A 20,285-nucleotide genomic window follows, 5' to 3' on the forward strand; every position below is an offset into this window, starting at 1 on the left:
CAAGTACAGAACCCTACAAAGATGAGAAACCTCCAGCTAAGTTCTGCAAAGTCAGACTTCCCATCTCTGCTAATAAAACAAAGGCCTCCAACTCTCCAGATAGTGACAAGCCTCTTATAGCTCCAGAGAGACATTGTCTTATTCATACGAAACCACACTCATACAATGTAGGGGTTTCAGAATGAAGGGTCTGGAAGAGAGGAAGAGTTTCCTCTAAGTGCATTCCATCTCTTTCACAGGTTGTATTTCAACAAACCCTAGAGCCAGGGACTTTAAGACTGCCATCTGCTGTTCAGGGTGTGACAGTGATCGTCACGCCTCAGCTGTTCATGATTGCCCACCTCCCTGGATGGCAAGGGAGCCGCTCACTTCAGCAGAGGTTGATGGTGGGGAGGAAGCTGAGGAGATCTCCCCTGTAGCTATCCCCTGTGGGGAGGAAGCTGAGGAGAACTCCCCTGTAGCTATGTCAAGCTGCCCAGATATTTTTGGGGAAGGCTTGTGCAGAAAGTCATGTTCCAAAATGTGTGTGTTCATGGTATATCCCAAAGGACATCCTGAACAGAAGAAGAGATTGTACATGATGTTGGACAACCAGAATAACTTGTCACAGGCCAAATCCACCTTCTTCAACATGATCAGATTCAATGGTCTCTCCTTGTGTAGCCGATGTGTAAATTATATGGTTTATATTTCACTCAAAATCTGTCTTTTATTTCTTTTCATGTTTTACTGTTAATTTTCATAAGAAACGTTCATTTGTTATTTTTAGGGAGCTTTTATTTTGTTAAATCAATATTTTTCGTTGCGTGACCCTTGACACTGCCATGATGTCACTTCCTGCTGTTTCGCGGTATTTTCCTCACTTGGCTTTTGGCCTTGGAGAGGAGAGGTAAGAGCGCTCTTGTGTTGTGATAAAGTGTTGTAAAATGTGGGACAAAAAAAAACCTTAAGTTCAACTGTAAAATGTACCATATATGGGTCACACATGTTAAGTGTTATTAGCGTACCGCTCGTTGAGTGTGCGCTATTTTAAGCTAGGTTAACAGAGTAACGTGGCCGTTTCTAATGCAGGTTGTCGTTATTTTTCTGTCTTTTAAAGGTGTGCATTGTGGAAACTGGTCGTAAGAATGTGCTATACTGAATTTGTGTGTTTTTGCACAGGTATGTGAGCTCCCTTTGTTATTTTGTTAATTTAATTAAATGTAAGAAAAGAAAAAAAACTGCTGCCAACGGAAGTAAAAAAAATGTTTCTGTGACTTAACTGTGAAACGAAATATTTTCTTTTATAAATGTAATTTTATTTTGTTGATTTAGTTACTGTGAAAGTAATATTGAGAAGAAGAATTGACGTGGTAAAATGCTAAGACCTCATTTGGCTTTTGGCCTTGGAGAGGAGAGGTGTGCATTGTGGAAACTGGTCGTAAGAATGTGCTATACTGAATTTGTGTGTTTTTGCACAGAAAAATAAATCCGTCCAGCAGCAGACCTGCAATTGTCCACGCCTCGTTCCTCACACAAAGACACAACGCAGAGTTAAAGAGTAGCAGACAGAGTCGAGTTGAGACCGGTTACACTTGCACACTGAACACATGTGCTGGCATAACAGAGACCAGTGGAAGAAGAGCCACTGATTTTATGATAGAGGCTTTAGATGGTGGGTTATCCCTGGCATTGCTGATACTCATTGAGAGCAATCTAATACCAAATAACATAGAGGAAACTCCCACTTCAGAGGCTGCTACACATCATTGTCATCTGAGAAAATTGCTTCCAAGATACCAGCCCTTGACTCTTCAGCTAAAATCCTTCTGCTGTTTTTAAGGGATATCATCTGAGTCCACAAGGTTTCGCAGTTAAGTGCAACGGGACATATAAAATGTCGTATGCCCAACGCCTTGATTTGGGATGGAAACATGTGCCTCAAAGGAGCTCATAAACTGTGAACACTTTCAGGACCAGTATCCTGGAGAATAGCTGAGCCAGCTTCTTCAGACCAACCTCAAGGGAAGTCAGCTCAAGAAGGTTGGTCAGCAAGCAAATTTTTAGCCACACTGTTGAGGACAATAAACTGGCACTATCAGTGGAAAATGAGATCTTCCTCCGCATCATGAGCGAAGAGTTCTCTAAGGATGACTCAAACAGTTGGGTGGCCCCTCTTGCGTTCTGCTTTCCAAGGCCGAACTGCCGAACAACAGGGAGCAAGCCCTCAACCTTCTCCTATCCCTTCATGTACTTTGAGGAAGAAGCCAGGGATGAAGGACCACTATCTCGAGTTCATGGAAAAGATGTATGTCATTGACATGCAGAACCAGCTCCTCCTCTTAAGTATGATGAAGAGTGTTGGTATCTGCTGAGCTTTGGTGTCTATCATCCGGAGAAGCCAGGAAAGATTAGAGTAGTCTTTCACTCAAGTGCTCAGTATAACAATGTATCTCTTAATGATTTGCTGCTCAGGGCCCAGATCTAAACAAAAGAATGGTTGGTGTGCTTGTACGCTTCAGGTCGGAACCCGCTGCAGTAATGGCTGATGTTCAACAGATGTTCCACAGCTTCTTGTTCAAAGATGAGCATCGTAACTACCTGTGCCTCGTGTGGTTTCAAGACCATCAGCTTGATGGGGACATTGTGGAGTTCCATATGAAAGTCCACATGTTCAGGAATTGCCATTCTCCAGCGGTTACCATCTATGGCATGAAGAGGACAGCCATGGAAGGAGAAGAGGAAAATGGAGCAGATGTGAGACTTTTCGTTGAACACCACTTTTATGTCAATTATGGACTGAAGTTGTTCTCCAGTGTGACAGAAGCAGCTGATGTGCCAAAGAGAGCTCAACACATGCTAGCTCAGTTCAATCTATGATAATACAAAACTGCATCTAACAGCCCAGATGTCATGAGAGCCTTTCCAAGAGAAGACTTTGCTAAAGAACTGCAAGGCATTGAGCTTGGGCAGGACTTCACACCCATGCTATGCCACCCCTATCATGTACCTGTCCACATACACATTCCAGTTTCAAGGGGCTATCAGGGAGAGACCCTTCACGAAACGTGGTGTACTCTTTACAATCAATAGTTTGTACAACCAGAAGGCGGGCACATATCACACCAATTTTAAAGTCACTGCATTGGCTCCCTGCGTGTTTAAGGATTGGTTTTAAGATCCTTTTAAGGAATTTCAAATGTCTTAGGGTTCTTGGACCTTCTTAAAGTTCAGAATTGCTTTTACCATGTGAACCCTTGTAGACCCTGATATCCTCTGGCACTGCCCTTCTGATAATCCTCAAAGCTAGAACACAAACTCACAGGTGAGGCATCTTTCCAGCACTATGGCCCCCACCTGTGGAATATCCCACTGGAGGACCTGAGGGCCATAGACAAAGTTAGAGCTCAATGAGCAAATCAATAGCTTCCTCACAGACCAGGAGTGCCAATGGAAGTTGAAATCCCCAACATGGTCGTCATATGGGGTAGATATGGGAAAGGACAACTGGTGTCTTTGCTGCATCACGACGCCATGCTCCTGAAACATGGCCATCCAAGGCTCACACACGAAGTTCTGGTAACTTTCATGGCTGAAATTACAACACTAGTGAATTCAAGGCCACTCACTTCTGCATCCACAGATCCAGATAAGCCTGTAATACTCAGCCCTGCCCCAGAGGGCTGGCACACAGGCTGTATGACCTGGCCAATTTGATGAGAGCGATCTCATTAGAAGTCAACTGCGGTGGGGCCAGAGGCTCACTAACATGTTTTGGGATCGCTGGAAGGAGTACATCAGTGGACTTCAAGGAGGTTAAATATGGAGAACCAAGAGGCCTAACCTAATATAAGGCAATCTTATTCTTTTGAAAGATGCCCAAATGAAGAGGAACAACTGGCCCGTCGAGCTGATTACTATGACCTCTGCAAGTGGAGTCAGGTATGTCAGAATGATTGAGGTGAATATCATTTGGAAAGACTGCTCTTGAGAGGTCATTCTCCTGGTTTCCAAGGACACTAAGTAGAGGACAAGACACTAATTCCTCTACTTTACATACCCTATGAAGATGTTTGTTACTATACCAATGAGTTTCCATCTTATAGATGACAGGCAGGGAGTATTCTGTCCCCAGTAACTACAATAGGTGTGTGTAGTGACACCTAGTGATGGAGGTAGTTAAACCACTGTTTCCCAGTGCACAGAGCAGCCATTTTGAACAGAAACACAGCAGTGCAGAGGGGTATAAGTCCATCCAGATCCATTTTCCTTTTGTTTACTGTTTCACAAAAACAAAATCCATAAAAACCGATGGATTCCCCTCTTCGTTTTTTTTTTTATTGGAAAATTGTTTAGCTCATTGTCTACAACATATTTTCAGTTTCAAACATGGTCAGAGCAGAATAGAATTCTAGATTTGTCTTCTAAAATACAAAGCCTTGCATTATCGCTTGCATTATTTTTTCTCTCATTAATTAATCTAACTGAATATTTTGTTGGGCGGCCTGGTGGTGCAGTGGTTAGCACTTTCGCCTCACAGCAGGATGGTTCTGGTTCAAGCCCCATCTGCAGCACTGGGTCTTTCTGTGTAGATTTTGCATGTTCTCCCCATGCCTGCATGGCTTCCTCCCACAGTCCAAAGACATGCAAGAAGGGACTAGGCTCACTGGATACTCTAAATTGACCATAGGTGTGGCTTTGAGTGTGAATGGTTGTCCATCTGTATGTGTTGGCCATGCGATGGACTGGCAACCCGTTCAGGGTAGACCCCACCTCTTGCCCCAAGGCTGCTGGAACAGGCTCGAACACCCCCCCCCCCCCCCCGCTACCCTTACCAGTATAGGTGGCAGAAAATGAATGGATGGATGAATATTTTGTTTTCCTAACGCTAGTGCTAATATAAGCAAGACGAGCAACATGATATTGGTGTTTACACAGACCATCTCACTTTCTAAAATACTGGCACCAGTCAAGGAAAAGCCTGTATGTCAACAGTGTGACAATAAGGCCCTACATAGTAATACAACAGTGATGTTGAGGTACTACACAATAATACAACAGCATGACCTTCCTGGGACAGAAGCACGTACGTTTCATGGGTCCCGAAGAAAAAGATGGGGTACTTGTTGGCTGGTGGTTTGACAGCTCCCTCTGGAAGCTCGTCGATCTGACAAATAACACAGACAACAGACAAACACAAGATAAACAATGTTACTGGACATTCAACATAAAAAGTTAATATTATTACTGTCCCAATATAGCATGTCAGGTAGAATGACTGTTATGTCAAAGAAAATTCATCCGGGTCTAAAATTATATATTAAATATATTGGTGATAAGGCAGTATGGTGGTGCAGTGGTAAGCACTTGGTTCTGGGTTCAAGCCCTGGCTCGGGCACGGGGTCTTTCTGAGTGGAGTTTGCATGTTCTCCCTGTGCCTGCGTGGGTTCTCTCCAGGTACTCCCGCTTCCTCTCACAGGCCAAAGACATGCAAGTGGGAACTAGGCTAATTGATACTCTAAATTGACTGAAGGTGTGGCTGTGAGTGTGAATGGATGTCTGTCAATGTGTGCTGGCCCTGCAATGGACTGGTGACCCGTCCAGGGTGTACCCTGCCTGTTGCCTGGGACAGGCTCCAGCCACTCTGCGACCCTTAACACGATAAGCAGTAGACAATGGATGGATGAATGGATGTTCAAGAAGTCATTGCTACTCAAGGAAACAGGAATACTTGGCTCAACAGAGCTGTGGCTCTCTGTCAGTCTGGCCACAGTGCTGAAGAGAAACCTGGGGTTGTTCTTGTGTTCCTCTACTAATGCTGAGTAGTAGGCTGCTCCAGTTGTACAAACAGCTTTCCTATAAGTTTTAGGGCTCTCTTGTCAGATTGCATGTGACTCTTCCAGTTTCGAGCAGCGCCATATCCTCTCCAGTTTTTGATCTTTTCTTTAAGCTGTCAGGTTTCAGAATTGTACCGAGGTGGTCATTACCTTTGAATCATACTTTTCTTTTATAATGAGGCAATGGAGTCCAAAGTTGTTCATAAGGTGCCTGGTGCATTATTGATAAAATGATCAATTTGGGAAGGACTAAGTTTGAAAAATTGGTCCTCTGTTATCATGGGACGTGACAATTTAGTGCCAGTGAAATCACTTAAATCTAGCTAGGGGGTTGTGGCTGTGTCTTTGTATGGTTTCGGGGGCCTCTTGTCGGATTCCAAAACAAAACTATTTACAACAGAAATTCCAGTGCTTTTCTTTGAACGACTGTTTGCTTTCATGAATCAAACTGTAAACTTTGAACATGACAAACATGACTTCTTGTGGCCATATTCTTCCGGAGACGCACATATTTGTCACAGAGGTTCCTCCACCTCGGCTGCGTCCAAATTGCCAAGTGGCAACCTATGTCCTACTGCTACGACCTACCACTACAGCCTACTTCTACAAACTAAACACGGCGGTACCATTCAGACACCCTAGAAGATTGGTGGTGAAGCACGACCTCTGCTGGCAGAGCACAAATACCGCAATTAGGTAGACAGCACCAACAAAAGCCCCACCTGCTAGCCTGACTGTCGTACTGCATTCCACTCTGAGCACACCCTTCATTCATTCTCTTATATTAAGCACATTAACGCACCTGTAAAGGTGTGTTCACACCATGTCGCGTTTGGTGTGAACACGTCTTTAGTCATCAACAATGACTATAAATGTTGGTGTTGCATAAGAATGGGAGACTGTTGGTGGCGCAAACTTGGCTTGCGAGTCCACAAGTTTTTAGGGGACGAAGAAGAAGGCTGCGAGGTCGCAGAGTAGGTCGTAGGCTGTCCGAAACCACAACTGGCGCAAGTAGCGACCTACTTCGCAACCTAAATTCCAGCCTAAACACGCCCACATTGTAGGTCGGTTCAGGTGCAATGTTTTATTTTTGTGAAGACCAAAGGAAGTGAGGAATGCGCTGATGACATTGCAGGGTGTTCCGAATGGAAGCCAAGGTGTGTGTCTTCTCCATTCACCAAAGCAAACACAACGCAGAGTTAGACCCACTACATATGCGTCACGTCAACGCGTCGTGACATGAACGTCAACGCGTTGTGACATGAACGTCAAGGACTGTGATTGGTCCACTCAGAATGTCATTTCCGGTTCAGCACAACAACACCGCCATTTTTAAAGTTTCTGTGGTGAGAGCTAAACGCAAAAATGGACCAAGCCAAAGAAAGGGTTATCGAGGAGGTCCGCAAGTCCAAAGACACAGCCACACCCCCCCACCCAGCGGCTTGGCGGTGAGTTGCAGAGCAACACATTCCCTCAACACAGCACTTTGAATGCTCAATGACGGCGTAGGGCCGTCGCCGCAACGCAGAAGCATAAACCAGGCTTTACTGACCTAATGTGCTTGTTTTTCTCAGTTATTCCCAGTATCAGTGTTACTGTCGTCTTCTTTTACTTGGTACTGTAAGTAAAGACCAATATCAGTGTTACTGTCATACTCATTTACTTAGCACTGTAAGTAAAGACTATTATCAATGTTAGTGTCCTCATATACTGAATACACTTAGGTATGACCAATATAAGTGTTACTTTCCTGATAGTTCTGTCAGGAATGAAAACTATCAGTATTATTTTCCTCGGATAATTAGAACTGTTAGTTGTGAAAGGTTTCACTGTGACTGCCCTCATATACTTATTACTGTTAGTAAGTGGTACTCTCATCATATACTTAGTAGTTAGTATGACAGGTATTAGTGTTACTGTCCTACTATGCATAGAGCTCTTAGTATCACCAATATCTGTTTTCCTCTCCTCATATACTTAGTAGTTAGCAATGAGCAGTATCAGTGTTCTCTCCTCCAATATTTAGCTCTGTGAGTAATGACAACTATCAGTGTTACTGTCCTAATATATTTAGTGTTGTTAGAAATGCACAGTACCAGTGTTACTGGCATCCTCATATACATAGTGCTGATAGTAATGACCAGTATCAGTGTAACTGTCCTAATATAGCAAGTAGTGTAAATAATTTCCGGTATCAGTGTTACTGCCCTCACTTAGTACGATTAGTAATGGCCAGTATCAGTGTTACTGTCCTTATATACTTAGTATTGTAAGTAATGACCAGTCAGTGTAGCTGTCCTAACATAGCAAGTACTGTGAGTAACTTCCAGTGTCAGTGTTACTGTCCTCATATACTTAGTACTGTTTGTAATTCTTTCTTCTCTCCTTTTGGGAGACCTGATTTTATTCCTGAATTTACCAGGTTTAGAGACTCTCTTGTACCCCAGAATGCCATAACCATATTCAAAGAACTTGTCACTGCCTTATTTAAGAAAACAAATATGAGAAAGGCTGCTGGCCCTGATAGCATCTGTGGGCGCACTCTGCATTATTGTGCTGAACAGCTCAGGTGTTTTCCTATTGATTTCAGTTATGTGCTGACAGTTGTCATTTACCGTACATCTGGAAAACATCCACAATATTACCTATCCCAAAACTAAAAAATGCGAAAGAGCTTAATGATTTCTGACCTGTCTGTCTTAACTCACTGGTTATGAAAAACTTTGAACGGATTTTAAAGGATGAGGTTACCTCCCTTACAAATGATTCTTGACCCCTGACAGTTTGCTTACCAAACTGGCAAGGGTGTAGTGGATGCTAAACTCTTCATCCTCTACAAAGCATACAAGCACTTGGAGAAACCTAAATCCCATGCAAGGATTTTATTTGCTGGTTTTTCTTCCGCTTTTAAAAGAATGCAGCTCACTTTTTGATAGACTGGCTTGCATTTTAATTTCACATACCTGATAAGCTTTTATTGTTGCTTTTAAATTTCTTAACTGATAGAAAGCATCAGGTTTTAATAAATGGAACTATGTCTAATACTGTAGCGTCTAATATAGGTTCGCCCCAGGGCTGTGTTCTTTCTCCCCTGGTTTTTATCTTATAGACAGTTGCACGTCCACAACAGAGGGCAGCTACCTGGTCAAGTTTTTCTGATGACACAGCACTGCTATCAATTCTTTGTGACTTTGAGTCCAGCAATGATGGTGCCCTCACTGATTTTGTTAACTGGTGTGATGATAACCTTCTTGACTTAAATGTTGACAAAACTAAAGAAATTATCATTAACTTGTGTTACGAAATTTTGCATCACCAAATTTCGTGAAATAAAAAATGACGAAATAAAATTCAATGATGCACAAAATAAAAATCAATGTAAAAAAAAAAAAGCTAAGCGGCGCCGCGCACCACTAACATTGATGACCCTCTTGCCTACTGAATACACATATTACAAGAAAAAGAAGAACAATGTAGCAACGCCACAGAAGAAGAAGGAGCAGCAAAACAATTAAGTGAGGTTGTGTGAACTTATTTTGGCTTCCCATGTAAAAGACAAGGCAACAGTGAGATGATCGTGGATAAAACAAAAAAACCTTGTGCAAAGACATTTATAGATGTAGAATAGAGTGCAGCCCTGAGGATTATTTAATATTTTAATATTTGTTTTGCTTTTCATTCAAGAATGTAGTTGTCCTCATCGTTTACAATAACAAAGCATTTTTTTAATTGAAATTTTATGTTTGTATTTGCATTGTAGTCTAAATAAGGGAAAATACAAATATTTTGTTTTTTCAAAGCAAAGAGCATTTTATTTTGTTCTGACGCAGCAAGAAATTGTATGTCTGCATATTAAGGAAGAAAATAAAGAATATTTGATATTTGCATATCTGATTTTCTTTAATCTTTATTTTGTATCGTGAGTGTTTTGTATCGTGAGCCCTGTTTCATATTTTGTATCTTTTCATGAGTTGACTATTTCGTTGCATCCCTAATACCTGGATACTGTATTTGATTCGCAACTGAAGTTTATTGCAAACAAAGACATGACTGTCAAATGCGGACAGCAAAGAATCTACCTTCTGTGGAAACTGAACTCTTTTAATGTTTGTAAGTCAGTGCTGTGTGTCTTTTACCAGTCATTTATTGAAAGTCTTCTAACTTCCTCACTTATCTGCTGGTACAATGGCCTATTGGTGAAGGATAGGAACAACTTTTGTAATATTAATTACATAATTAAACGTAACATGTCTGCTCTAAAATAACTGGAGTCGAGCAGACAAACTTGTATTCCCTCTGAGAGAAACGTGTGGTCCAGAAGGCAAAAGTAATAGTGAGGCAACCTGACCACATCCGGTCCAGTGAATTCACTGTCACAACCTCAGGTCAATGCTTTAAAACGCCCCCCAGTGAAACAAACACATATTCAGAGTCCTTCATTCCCTCTGCAACCAGGCTGTTGAATGCCGAAAGAAGTTTGTTTTTAAATGATATTTGTTTTACATGAACATGTGTGTGTGGTTTATCATAACTTGATTTGTTCAAGTTTCTTTCTTCTGACAAAACTTCTGTGAGAGCTGTTGTCTGATTCTTTTAATTTTTAAAAAATTTAAAGTACTGTATTTATTTACATATCTCCATTGAACCTGAATTGCACTTTGTCCTCTCATGCACCTTTTGCCCATATTCTGGCCAATTATCTCGAACATACTGTTGTTGTTTGCTGTTGTTGTAAACTGGTGTGTTTGTGTCTGTACTCTGGTAAACTGAAGAATCTGAATTGCCATTTTTAGGACAAATAAAGTCATCTGAATTTGAATCGCAATCTGATGACCAGTATCAGTGGTCCTGTTCTCATATACTTAGCACTGTTTGTAGTGACCAGTATCAGTGTTACTGATTCAGATTCAGATTCAGATGACTTTATTTATCCCCAAGGTCCAATTAAAGTACGGTACAACTGAGCAGCATGACATTAAAAAAAAACAATAGAAAAAAAAAACAGGGACATGACAGTGGGAATAAATAAGAGAATAAAAATAAGATTAAAGATAAAAATACAATAAATATACTACATACAGTACTGTACTAATATATGTTTTACTGTAAGTAAAGACCAGTATCAGCGTTACAGTGAGTAATGACCACTCTCAGTGTTACAGTCTTAATATAATTAATCGTGTTAGTAATGACCAGTATCAGTATTTTGTCCTCATATACTTGGTAATGTTAGTAATTGTCATTATCAGTGTTACTTCCCTAACATGGTTAACAATCACATTGTTATACTATTTAATACTGATAGAGGAGAGAATTGCGTTTGTTGTATTGTATTGTAATAGGCAGTAGTGGGAGATAGTAGTACTAGGACATGAAATAAGGCAGTACTGATGGAGGAGCGAGAGAGATTATTTTATTCTACTGTAATATGTTGCAGGAAATAGTAATAGTCTGGTGACCCATTCAAGGGTATACCCTGCATCTCACCCAATGTCAGCTGGGATAGGCTCCAGCCACCCACTCGACCCCTAACAGATAAGTGGTATTGAAAATGGATGGAGGTAGTAATAGTAGGTAGGTAGGTGGAGAAGAGAGAGATTATTTTATTCTATTATGTAGTATGAGGTAGTAATATTAGTAAGTACAGATGGAGGAGAGGGAGATGAATGTTCTAATAGGTAGTGGTTATGGGTAATAACAATAGGTAGTGATAGTAGGTAGTACCGATGGAGGAGAGATGGCTTTGTTCTAACAGATAGGAGTTGGAGGTAGTGATACTAGGTAGTGATAATAAGTAGTACTGATGAAGAGGAGGGAGATGACTTTGTTGTCATAGGTAGCAGTTGCAGGTAGTAACACTAGGTTTTGATACTCGGTAGTACTGATGGAGGAGGGGGAGATGACTGTTGTAATAGGAAGCTGTTAGAAGTGGTAGTACTAGTAAGTGACATTAAGTAGTACTGACAGAGGAGAGATTGCTTTGTTCTAATAGGTAGTAATTAGAGGTAGCAACACTAGGTAGTGAAACTAGGTAGTACTGATAGGGAAGAGGGAGATGACTTTGTTGTAATATGTAGTAATTACAGGTAGTAATACTGGGTAGTGATAGTTCGTAGTACTCATGGAGGAGAGGGAGATGACTTAATTCTAAATGATAGTAGTTAGCGGTAGCAACACTAGGTAGTGATACTGGGTAGTACTGATCGAGAAAAGGGAGATGACTTTGTTGTAATAGGTATATATACTAGAAAGTGATACTAGGTAGTACGGATGGAGGAGAGATGGCTTTGTTCTAATAGGTAGTCATTAGATGTAGTGACACTATGTAGTGATAGTAGGAAGTAATGATAGAGAAGAGGGGGTGATTTAGTTGCAATAGGCAGTACTTAGAGGTAGTAATACTGGGGAGCGTTAGTAGGTGGTATCGATGGAGGGGAGGGAGATGACCTTGTTCTAGTAGGTTGTAGTTAGAGGTAGTAAAACAAGATAGTGCTACTAGGGAGTATTGATGGAGGAGAGTGCTCTGTTATAATAGATAGTACTTAAAGGTAGAAACACTAGGTAGTGATACTTTGATAGCACTAATGGAGAAGGAGATGACTTTGTTGTAACATGTAGTAGTTAGAGGTTGTAATACAAGGTCGTGATATTCAGAAGTACTGATGGAGGAGAGGGAGATGACCTTGTTCTAATTGGTAGTATTTAGAGGCAGTTATACTAGGTGGTAATAACAGGTAGTACTGATGGAGGGGAGGGAATTTACTTTGTTTTAATTGGTAGTAGATAGAGGTAGTATTATCAGGTAGAGATACTAGGTAGTACCAATGGAAGAAAGGGAGATCATTGTTGTAATAGGTTGTAATTAGAGGTAGGAACAATAGGTAGTGATACTAGGAAGTACTGATCGAGGAGAGGGAGATGAGTGTTGTTATAGGTAGTTGTTAGAAGTAGTAGTACTAGTAAGTGACACTTAGTAGTACTTATGAAGGAGATTTTGCTTTGTTCTAATCGAGAGTAGTAAGAGGTAGTGATGCTAGGTAGAATGGATGGAGATGGAGATGACTTTGTTGTCATAGGTAGAAGTTAGAGGTAGTGATCGTAGGTAGTACTGATGGAGGAGAGGGAGATGAGGGAGATGACTTTGTTGTAATAGGTAGTAGTTAGAGGTAGTAATACTAGGTCGTGATTGTAGGTAGGCATGATGGAGGAGAGGGAGATGACTTTGTTGTAATCAGTAGTAGTTGGAGGTGGTTTTTCTCGGTAGTGACAGTAGTTCTGATGGAGGTAAGGGAGATGACTTTGTTGTAATAGGTAGTAGTTAGAGGTAGTAATACTAGGTAGTGATATTAGGTAGTACTGATGAAGGAGAGTGAGATGACTGTTGTAATATTTAGTAGTTAGAAGTAGTAGTACTAGATAGTGATACTACGTAGTACTGATGGAGGAGAGATTGCGTTTTTCAATCGATATTAGTTAGGTGTAATGATACTAGGTAGTGATACTAGGTGGTACTGATGAGAAGGAGACGACTGTGTTGTAATAGGTATTAGTTAGCGGTAGTAAAACTTGGAAGGGAGATGACTTTGTCGTAACTGGTTTTAGTTCGATGTAGTAACACTAGGTAGTGATGGGTAATTCTAATGGAGGGGAGGGAACTGACTTTGTTCTTATAGATAGTATATACAGATTGTAATACTAAGGTACTAGGTAGTACTTATAGAGGAGTGGGAGATGACTTGCGTAGTCGTTTGAGGTAGTATTACTTGGTAGTGAAAGTAGGTAGTGATGGAGGAGAGATTGCTTTGTTCTAATAGACAGTAGTTAGAGGGAGTAATAACTTCATAGTGATACTTGGTAGTACTGCTAGAGGACAGCGAGATGATTGTCGTAATAGGTAGTAGTTAGAAGTAGGAATACTTTACTGGGTAGTACTGATGGAGGAGAGATGGCTTTTTTTCTAATAGGAAGCAGTTAGAGGTGGTGATACTAGTTAGTGAGTAGGTAACAGCAGTAAAGATGGAGTAGAGGGAGATGACTTTATCGTAATAGGTAGTAGTTACAGGTAGTAATACTCGGTAGTGACAGTAGTACTGATGGAGGAGAAGGAGATGAGGGGTTCAAGATTTCATAGTAGGACGGAAACTCTTTCATTGACCCGTTCAATCGTTCACTCATTCACCAGTCACTCATTCATTGGTTCACCTTTATGCGGTCACTCAATAAAGACACGTGATTACTCGCAAACATCAACAGGAGAAGCGCTCAAGCCTGAGCTGAGTCAATCTAACGAGCAAATGAAGAACTAACTGAACGGTTTTGTTGCCTTCCCATGGCCACTGACTGACGTTCCACCAGAGCTCAACGTGACGGCGGTCGTGGATGTGGCGGCGGCAGCGGTATCCTTCCAGCTTCTCCGGCCAAACAGCGGCTGTAATGGACCAAGGGCCCCGCCTCCCTGTGCTCTTTACCTATCCCTCACTCACCCTCGCTGGCCAGTGCGGGTATCCCTTCATCTTGGCGAAAACCAGGTCCCCTGCCTTGTAGTCCCGCGGCCGTGGTCGAGCCATCTCTCCGTGCGGGTACTCGCAGATGCTTGGCTCAGCTGGAATTGCTTAAAGGCTGGTTGAGTGAGCGACCATCAGTGTTTTGATATCAAGACTGCAGTTTACACGGAAATAATTAATTAAAAATAGGACCCGGAACAAGTCCAGTCCTCTTACGCACGCATTCAGGTGTAAACGCGATCGAGAATAGGGTCAGTTGGCGTAGGGATACGCAATGTAAAAAAGCGCCACTTCGTCCGGTCTTCAAATTAAAAGCACTGCCATCGCACTTCCTTTTCAGTTTAAAATTCGTTATCAGTGTTGTACTAATGTGTTTGCCAGGATTTATGTGGCTGTAAAAATCAAGACTCTAGTACTTCTTTCAGTAGAACTTAGTTTGATTGTAAGTCATTACTTCATCCAAAGACATCTTTATCCTGATAACTATTTAGTATTTATCGCATTTCTGAGTGTTAAAAATGTCTCTATTGTGTGTGCAGGGCCACAGCACAAAAGACTAAATTCCTGTTCGTCTGTTTATGAGGTTGCAGAGATTTTTCACCCTCTCTCTGAAACCATTTGTTGTCATCATTGTTTTAAATCGTCAGTTGTCACAGTCACAGCGGTGAGGTTGTCTTGTCTGGGTTTATTGTCTTGTGTTTATTTTTCTTTGTGTTATTTTTGAAGAATTAATTTCCCTCTCGTTTCAGTGCACCAGCCTCTCCTCCTGTTGTCATCCTGCATTCCCCGGTCCTGTCAGTCAGCGTCTGTCCCGCCCCCTCTTGTGTCTCATGCAGCTGATTCCACTCTCCCCTATCACGCCCCACACACCTGTCCTCCATCAGTGTGATTAGCTCTTTGTGTATATATGTCTCTGTCTTCCTGCAGACCTGCACAGTGCCATCAGCCTGCTCCTGTGCACCATCAGCCTGCTCCTGTGCACCATCAGCCTGCTCCTATGGCCTCTCACCCAGGCAGCGCTTCCCTGCCCTGGTGTTCTCCTGTTCCGTGTTTGATCAGATGAGTGTATTTTGGGTTGGTGTGAGATGGGGGGGGCTGCATGACAGCAACTAGATTGAGGAGGAGGAGAGAGATGGAACATATTGAACATATTTATATATTTATGTCAGTGACAGGTAATCTGTTAACCAGCCATGATTATAAAGAATTAATGTGAAATACAGTATAGAATCCATTAATGGCACAAATTAACAGATGACAACAGAAATTGCATGCAGCACTAAGGGTGCCATCAGTATGGTACTGGAACACGGAACATTTGTGTGAGTACATATAGTATTTGTGTGTTTGTTTTTAGTGGGTATGTCTTTGTTGATTAAGTTAGGTTTTGACACTCCCTGAGCAAATGATGATCCCAGCTTCTCTTGCCTGAGCTGTGTGTATGTGTGTGTTTGAGTGTGTGTTGGGGGGGGGGGGGGGTCAGTGACGGCAGTTGTGGCTCTTGTTGTGGAAGAATTCAGGGATGTAGATATGGAGCAGGTGGTGCCTGTTCCTTACTTACATGGCTTGCTCAGTCTGCGTGGGGGCTGTTGGGTTGTAATGCTCCTCTCAACACCATTGCCAGCCTATCATGACTTCTTGTTTGCACTCTCTGTTGGTTCTGTACTCTGTGGATGCAGTGGTGTGGCAGATCATTGTGTGGTCTATGTCAGGGCTGCCTGAATGCGTATCTCAAACTTACTTTTCTCCTGGGGAGCGCCTGTGTGCTCCGAGGAATCATTCTGAGTGGTGATGGCAGCCTGCCCCCTTGCAGAGATTTAGGAGAGCTGCATCAGCAAGAGAAAATGGCCTTCGGCAAGTCCAGGTGCAGGGAACATGGCAGAAGCCCCACTCACACTGTGAAGGATGTCCCATGCTCAGTCATTAGTTCATGTGCTACCTCATGAGTGATAAACCAGCATTTCAGTTTATCAGTGTTGCACAGGTGGTGTCTATATCACCACTCGCGGGGCGGCAGGAGCCTATCCGAGTTGACATTTGGTGAGAGGTGGGGTTCACCCTGGACAGGTTGCCAGTCCGTCGCAGGGTCATCAGGAGCAATTAGTGGCTCAGCATCTTCCTCAAGGACACTTTGACATGGTCACTGGGGGAAGTGAGGATCAAACCAGCAACCCTATGGTCGCTAGATGGCCACTCTACCGCAAAGTCATGCTGCCCCCTACCTCAGTCATGTAGTAAGTTATTCTTGAGGCCTGCCTCTTGAGTTCTGTGCAGGATGACAACAAACCATGACCTCCAGCTCTTGCTGGGGCAGATTCAGCCAAATGTGAAGTGGCTGGGATGAGAATCAGCACCTCCAAGTCTGAGGCCATGGTCCTCAGCCCAAAAAGTGTAGCCTGCCCACTCTGGGTTGGAGGGAAGGTCCTGCATCAGGTGGAGGAGTTTAAGTATCTTGGGATCTTGTTGACAAGTGAGAGTAGGATGGAGCAGGAGATTGACAGGCGGATTGGGGCAGTGTCTGCAGTGATGCGGGCGCTAAACCAGTCCATTGTGGTAAAGAGGGAGCTTAGCCAAAAGGTACAACTGTATGTTCTTAATGAGTCAGCCCCACCTAATTGTAGCTACATTGACGCCCCTAGACACTGTAAGAAAGGGGGAGGGGTAGCTATTATTTTTTCTGATGTGTTTGAATGCAAGCAGGTATCGTTTGGAGACTTTTCATCATTTGAATATCTTGCCGCTGTGCTCTCCCCCATCCTACTCCTGATTATATACAGACCACCAAAATACTTCTTTCCATAGTCTCCATTGAACATGACTGTATATCTATTGCAGGAGATTTTAATATTCATATAGACAACCCTAATGATAATAATACTAAAGAATTGAATAACCTCCTTGATACCTTTGATTTGTCACAACATGTCTCGGGGCCTACACACAAACGCGGCCATTTTCTGGATTTATTTATCACCAAGGATTTTGAGTCTTCATTTCTTTCAGCTAGTGATGTTGCTCTGTCTGACAATTTTTGCATTTTTCTTGATAAGAAGATCACCCCTGTAGCTCTTATTCGTTCTCAAACCGTTAAAAAGCGACACATCAATGCGAGTACTGGTACACTGTTCATATATTCTTTCTCCCTGGCCCCTACCCTCTCCTCAGCCTCTGTCAATGATCTCCTAGATAATTTCAACTGTAGAACCCTGAAAGCTATCAATGCTGTAGCACCTACCAGGACTAAATTAATCTCTGGCAAAAAAAAAGCACCATGGCAAAATGCTCCCTCTGCAAAAAACAGAAAAAAAGATTGTAGGAAAGCTGAGCACAAACTAAACTTCTCATCGATTATTAAATCTATAAAGATAGTCTTTACTCCTACAACCAGGAACTAATAAACTCCAGACAATCCCTCTTCTCCGACATTATCAGTAAAAACAACAACGACGCAGTCTTTTTGCCACTGTTGATAGGCTAACAACCCCCCCCCCCCCCCCCCCCCCCACACACACACACAAATTGCTCCCGATCTTCTCACTGCCAAATGCAATGAGTTTGGGACCTTCTTCAGGGAAAAAACATCAGACTATCTATCAGTGGCTCCCCACCAAACAATATTGTGATGCCACTGTACCCACAGAAGAGGAGTTTAAACTGAGACATATTTATTAAACTCCTCTTCTGTGGGTACAGTGGCATCACCGTTTCTTTCAGTTTTTTGTGGTCAATGACATTAAACTGAGTCATATTTATTTCTGTCAGGTCCATTCACGTCAAGAAACACAGAGATGATAATGAGCTTGATTTGTTTATTATAGTACAAATTGGCAGTATGGCTCTGTTCAGAGGAGTCCCCTGAGAATTTTTCATGAGCACCATGAAACAGGGGACCAGCAGCGTGAGGGAAGGTTCTCCCAGTTTAAGACTGGAAGAGCAAACATACCCCCGAGAACAGAGCAGCAACATGACATAGAACGAACTATGCCATGTATACACGACAAGGTGGAGCTGGGGAGGTGGAGGGTAGCAAGTTGCGAGCAGGAGCAACTGTACAGCAAATAACAGCAGCAGCAGATAGCAGATAGCAGCAGCAGGCTGCAGCAGATAGCAGGCTGCAGCAGATAGCAACAGATAGCAGCAATGACAGCAGGCAGAGCAGCAGCCAGAAGCTAGCAGAGCGGGAGTTGAGGCTGGGTGACATTTAAGTTGAGAGGGGCCAATCAGAAGCAAGGGATTTGATCAGCTGATGCTGAGCAGCTGTGATCAGCTGATTGATCAGTTTGATTGATGGACGGGAAGCCAATAGCGCTTGACTACCATGGCCTGACAGAACTAACGCTAACGCTCGATTAATGTCATTGACCACAAAAAACTAAAAGAAACGGTTCAGTGTCTTAAATCCTCATCGTGCTGCCTTGACACCCTCCCAACGAGCTTATTAAGAAATGTTTATAGCTGCTTGGCGACCGACCTATTGCAGATAATTAACACATCTCTTCAAACAGGCATTTTTCCAGACTCTCTAAAAACTGCAGTTGTTAAGCCCCTGTTAAAGAAGCGCAGCCTGGACCCCTCTATAATCAGCAATTACAGACCAATATCAAATCTCCCCTTCATAAGCAAAGTACTAGAGAAAAACTGTTTACCAACAACCCAACACCTTCCTATCCCCGCCTCTCGCCCGTAGACGCTGGGATAGGCTCCAGACCCCCCGCGACCCTTAATAGGAAGGAATAAGCGGAAGACGATGATGGATGGATGGAATATGGAAAATGGCACTAACAGGACCTCAAAGTGGAAGTCAAGCGACGTACAGCTGCCCTCCGGAGGAGTGCCGGCCAGACAGGTGGGGGTCAGGTCCCAAAGACATCAATTTGGGGACTAGGCTAATTGGATTCTCTAAATTGACCATAGGTATGAATGTGAGTGTGAATGGTTGATCAAAAAAAGTGGTTGGACCTGTTATTGCAGTTATCAAATAATGTCAGTTACCAAACTTCGACCAAAGTGCAGTTAACGCAAGAATCGGCTTTCCGCCAGCCTCTACGGCACCTCCAGAGTTGGCGTGAAACAACGCAAGAATTGACTAACTTTTCGCATCGATACATCTGAACGTGAGCGTTGATCCTTGCGTACGCAAGTTTTTCTTGCGTAAACCTCGATGATACATGTGGCCCCTGAAGTGCATTGTGTGATTTATTACCAGTAGGAGCAGTTTCAGGTATGGGGAATATGTAATTTGAATTTTATACATTGTTACTCCATTCTATTCCATCTGGCTCATTCAAACTTACTTCCCCTATAGCTTCCAGTTGCCCTGTCAGTTCTGTCTCTCCAGTTTCCAGTACTAGCTGGCAAGCCTGGTTTTAAAAGATATTGAACTTTATTCTGATCATGTGTATTTTCAGATGATACTTTATTATACATGATTGATGTATTTGTTGAATTGTATAACGTTTTACTAATGTCATGATACCTGCCCACAGGGAGGAGTGCAAGATATAGCACACTGTTTATCACTGTTTTTCCCACCGTAAACTTGTGCCAATTAATATGAAATTCTATCTATTTATTCAGGCCATGTACAATTGTGTGAGGGTTATAGGCATACAGGCTTTAGCCTGAGTCAGATTTGCTGCATATTTGATTTATGGTTTGTTTTATTTGATTTCACTATACTTTAACTTATCGTTTGATTATTTGGTTTTACCACTATTAAGTTTGTGTGCAGTGGACTTGCTGTGGATTGCATGCCCCCTACAGGCCTTTAAGCCTTCTGACTAGGTCCTACCATCAGTAGCCCGTTTCGGCCTTGCCCACTTTGGGTAACCCTATCCTTACAATCCATTGCCCGTTATCCTGAGTTCCCCCACCCCTTGCTATTTTGTTCATCACTTATTACTAGTCTATTACTAAGTTATTCTTGGCTGATTACACTGCAACTCCTCAAACTTCATGTGGTAAC

The 20,285-nt window shown here is 42.5% G+C and overlaps 1 protein-coding gene across 4 annotated transcripts in view; it reads right to left on the minus strand.

Moving 5' to 3' along the window:
* Positions 1–14,594, minus strand: part of hdgfl3 (HDGF like 3) — a 43,921-nt gene extending 29,327 nt beyond the window's left edge. The window contains exons 1-2 of one of the 4 annotated variants that reach the window (XR_015118947.1): positions 14,300–14,344; positions 5,070–5,146 (exon numbers count right to left, since the gene is read on the minus strand). Coding sequence is in view for 3 of the 4 variants with exons in the window: in XM_086222096.1 (XP_086078222.1) it covers positions 5,070–5,146; positions 14,300–14,383 (161 nt within the window). In the remaining variant the exon portion in view is untranslated. Of the gene's footprint in view, positions 1–5,069; positions 5,147–14,123; positions 14,280–14,299 lie in introns of those variants that run through there. The other 3 variants (XM_086222096.1, XM_086222106.1, XM_086222116.1) reach the window with 3 other exon arrangements.
* Between the last annotated feature and the right edge of the window lie 5,691 nt (positions 14,595–20,285).

This window comes from Aulostomus chinensis, chromosome 2 (genome assembly GCF_037954235.1).
Source record: "Aulostomus chinensis isolate RoL2024-O1b breed Wild chromosome 2, RoL_Achi_v1.0, whole genome shotgun sequence".
Taxonomy (NCBI): Eukaryota; Metazoa; Chordata; class Actinopteri; order Syngnathiformes; family Aulostomidae; genus Aulostomus; species Aulostomus chinensis.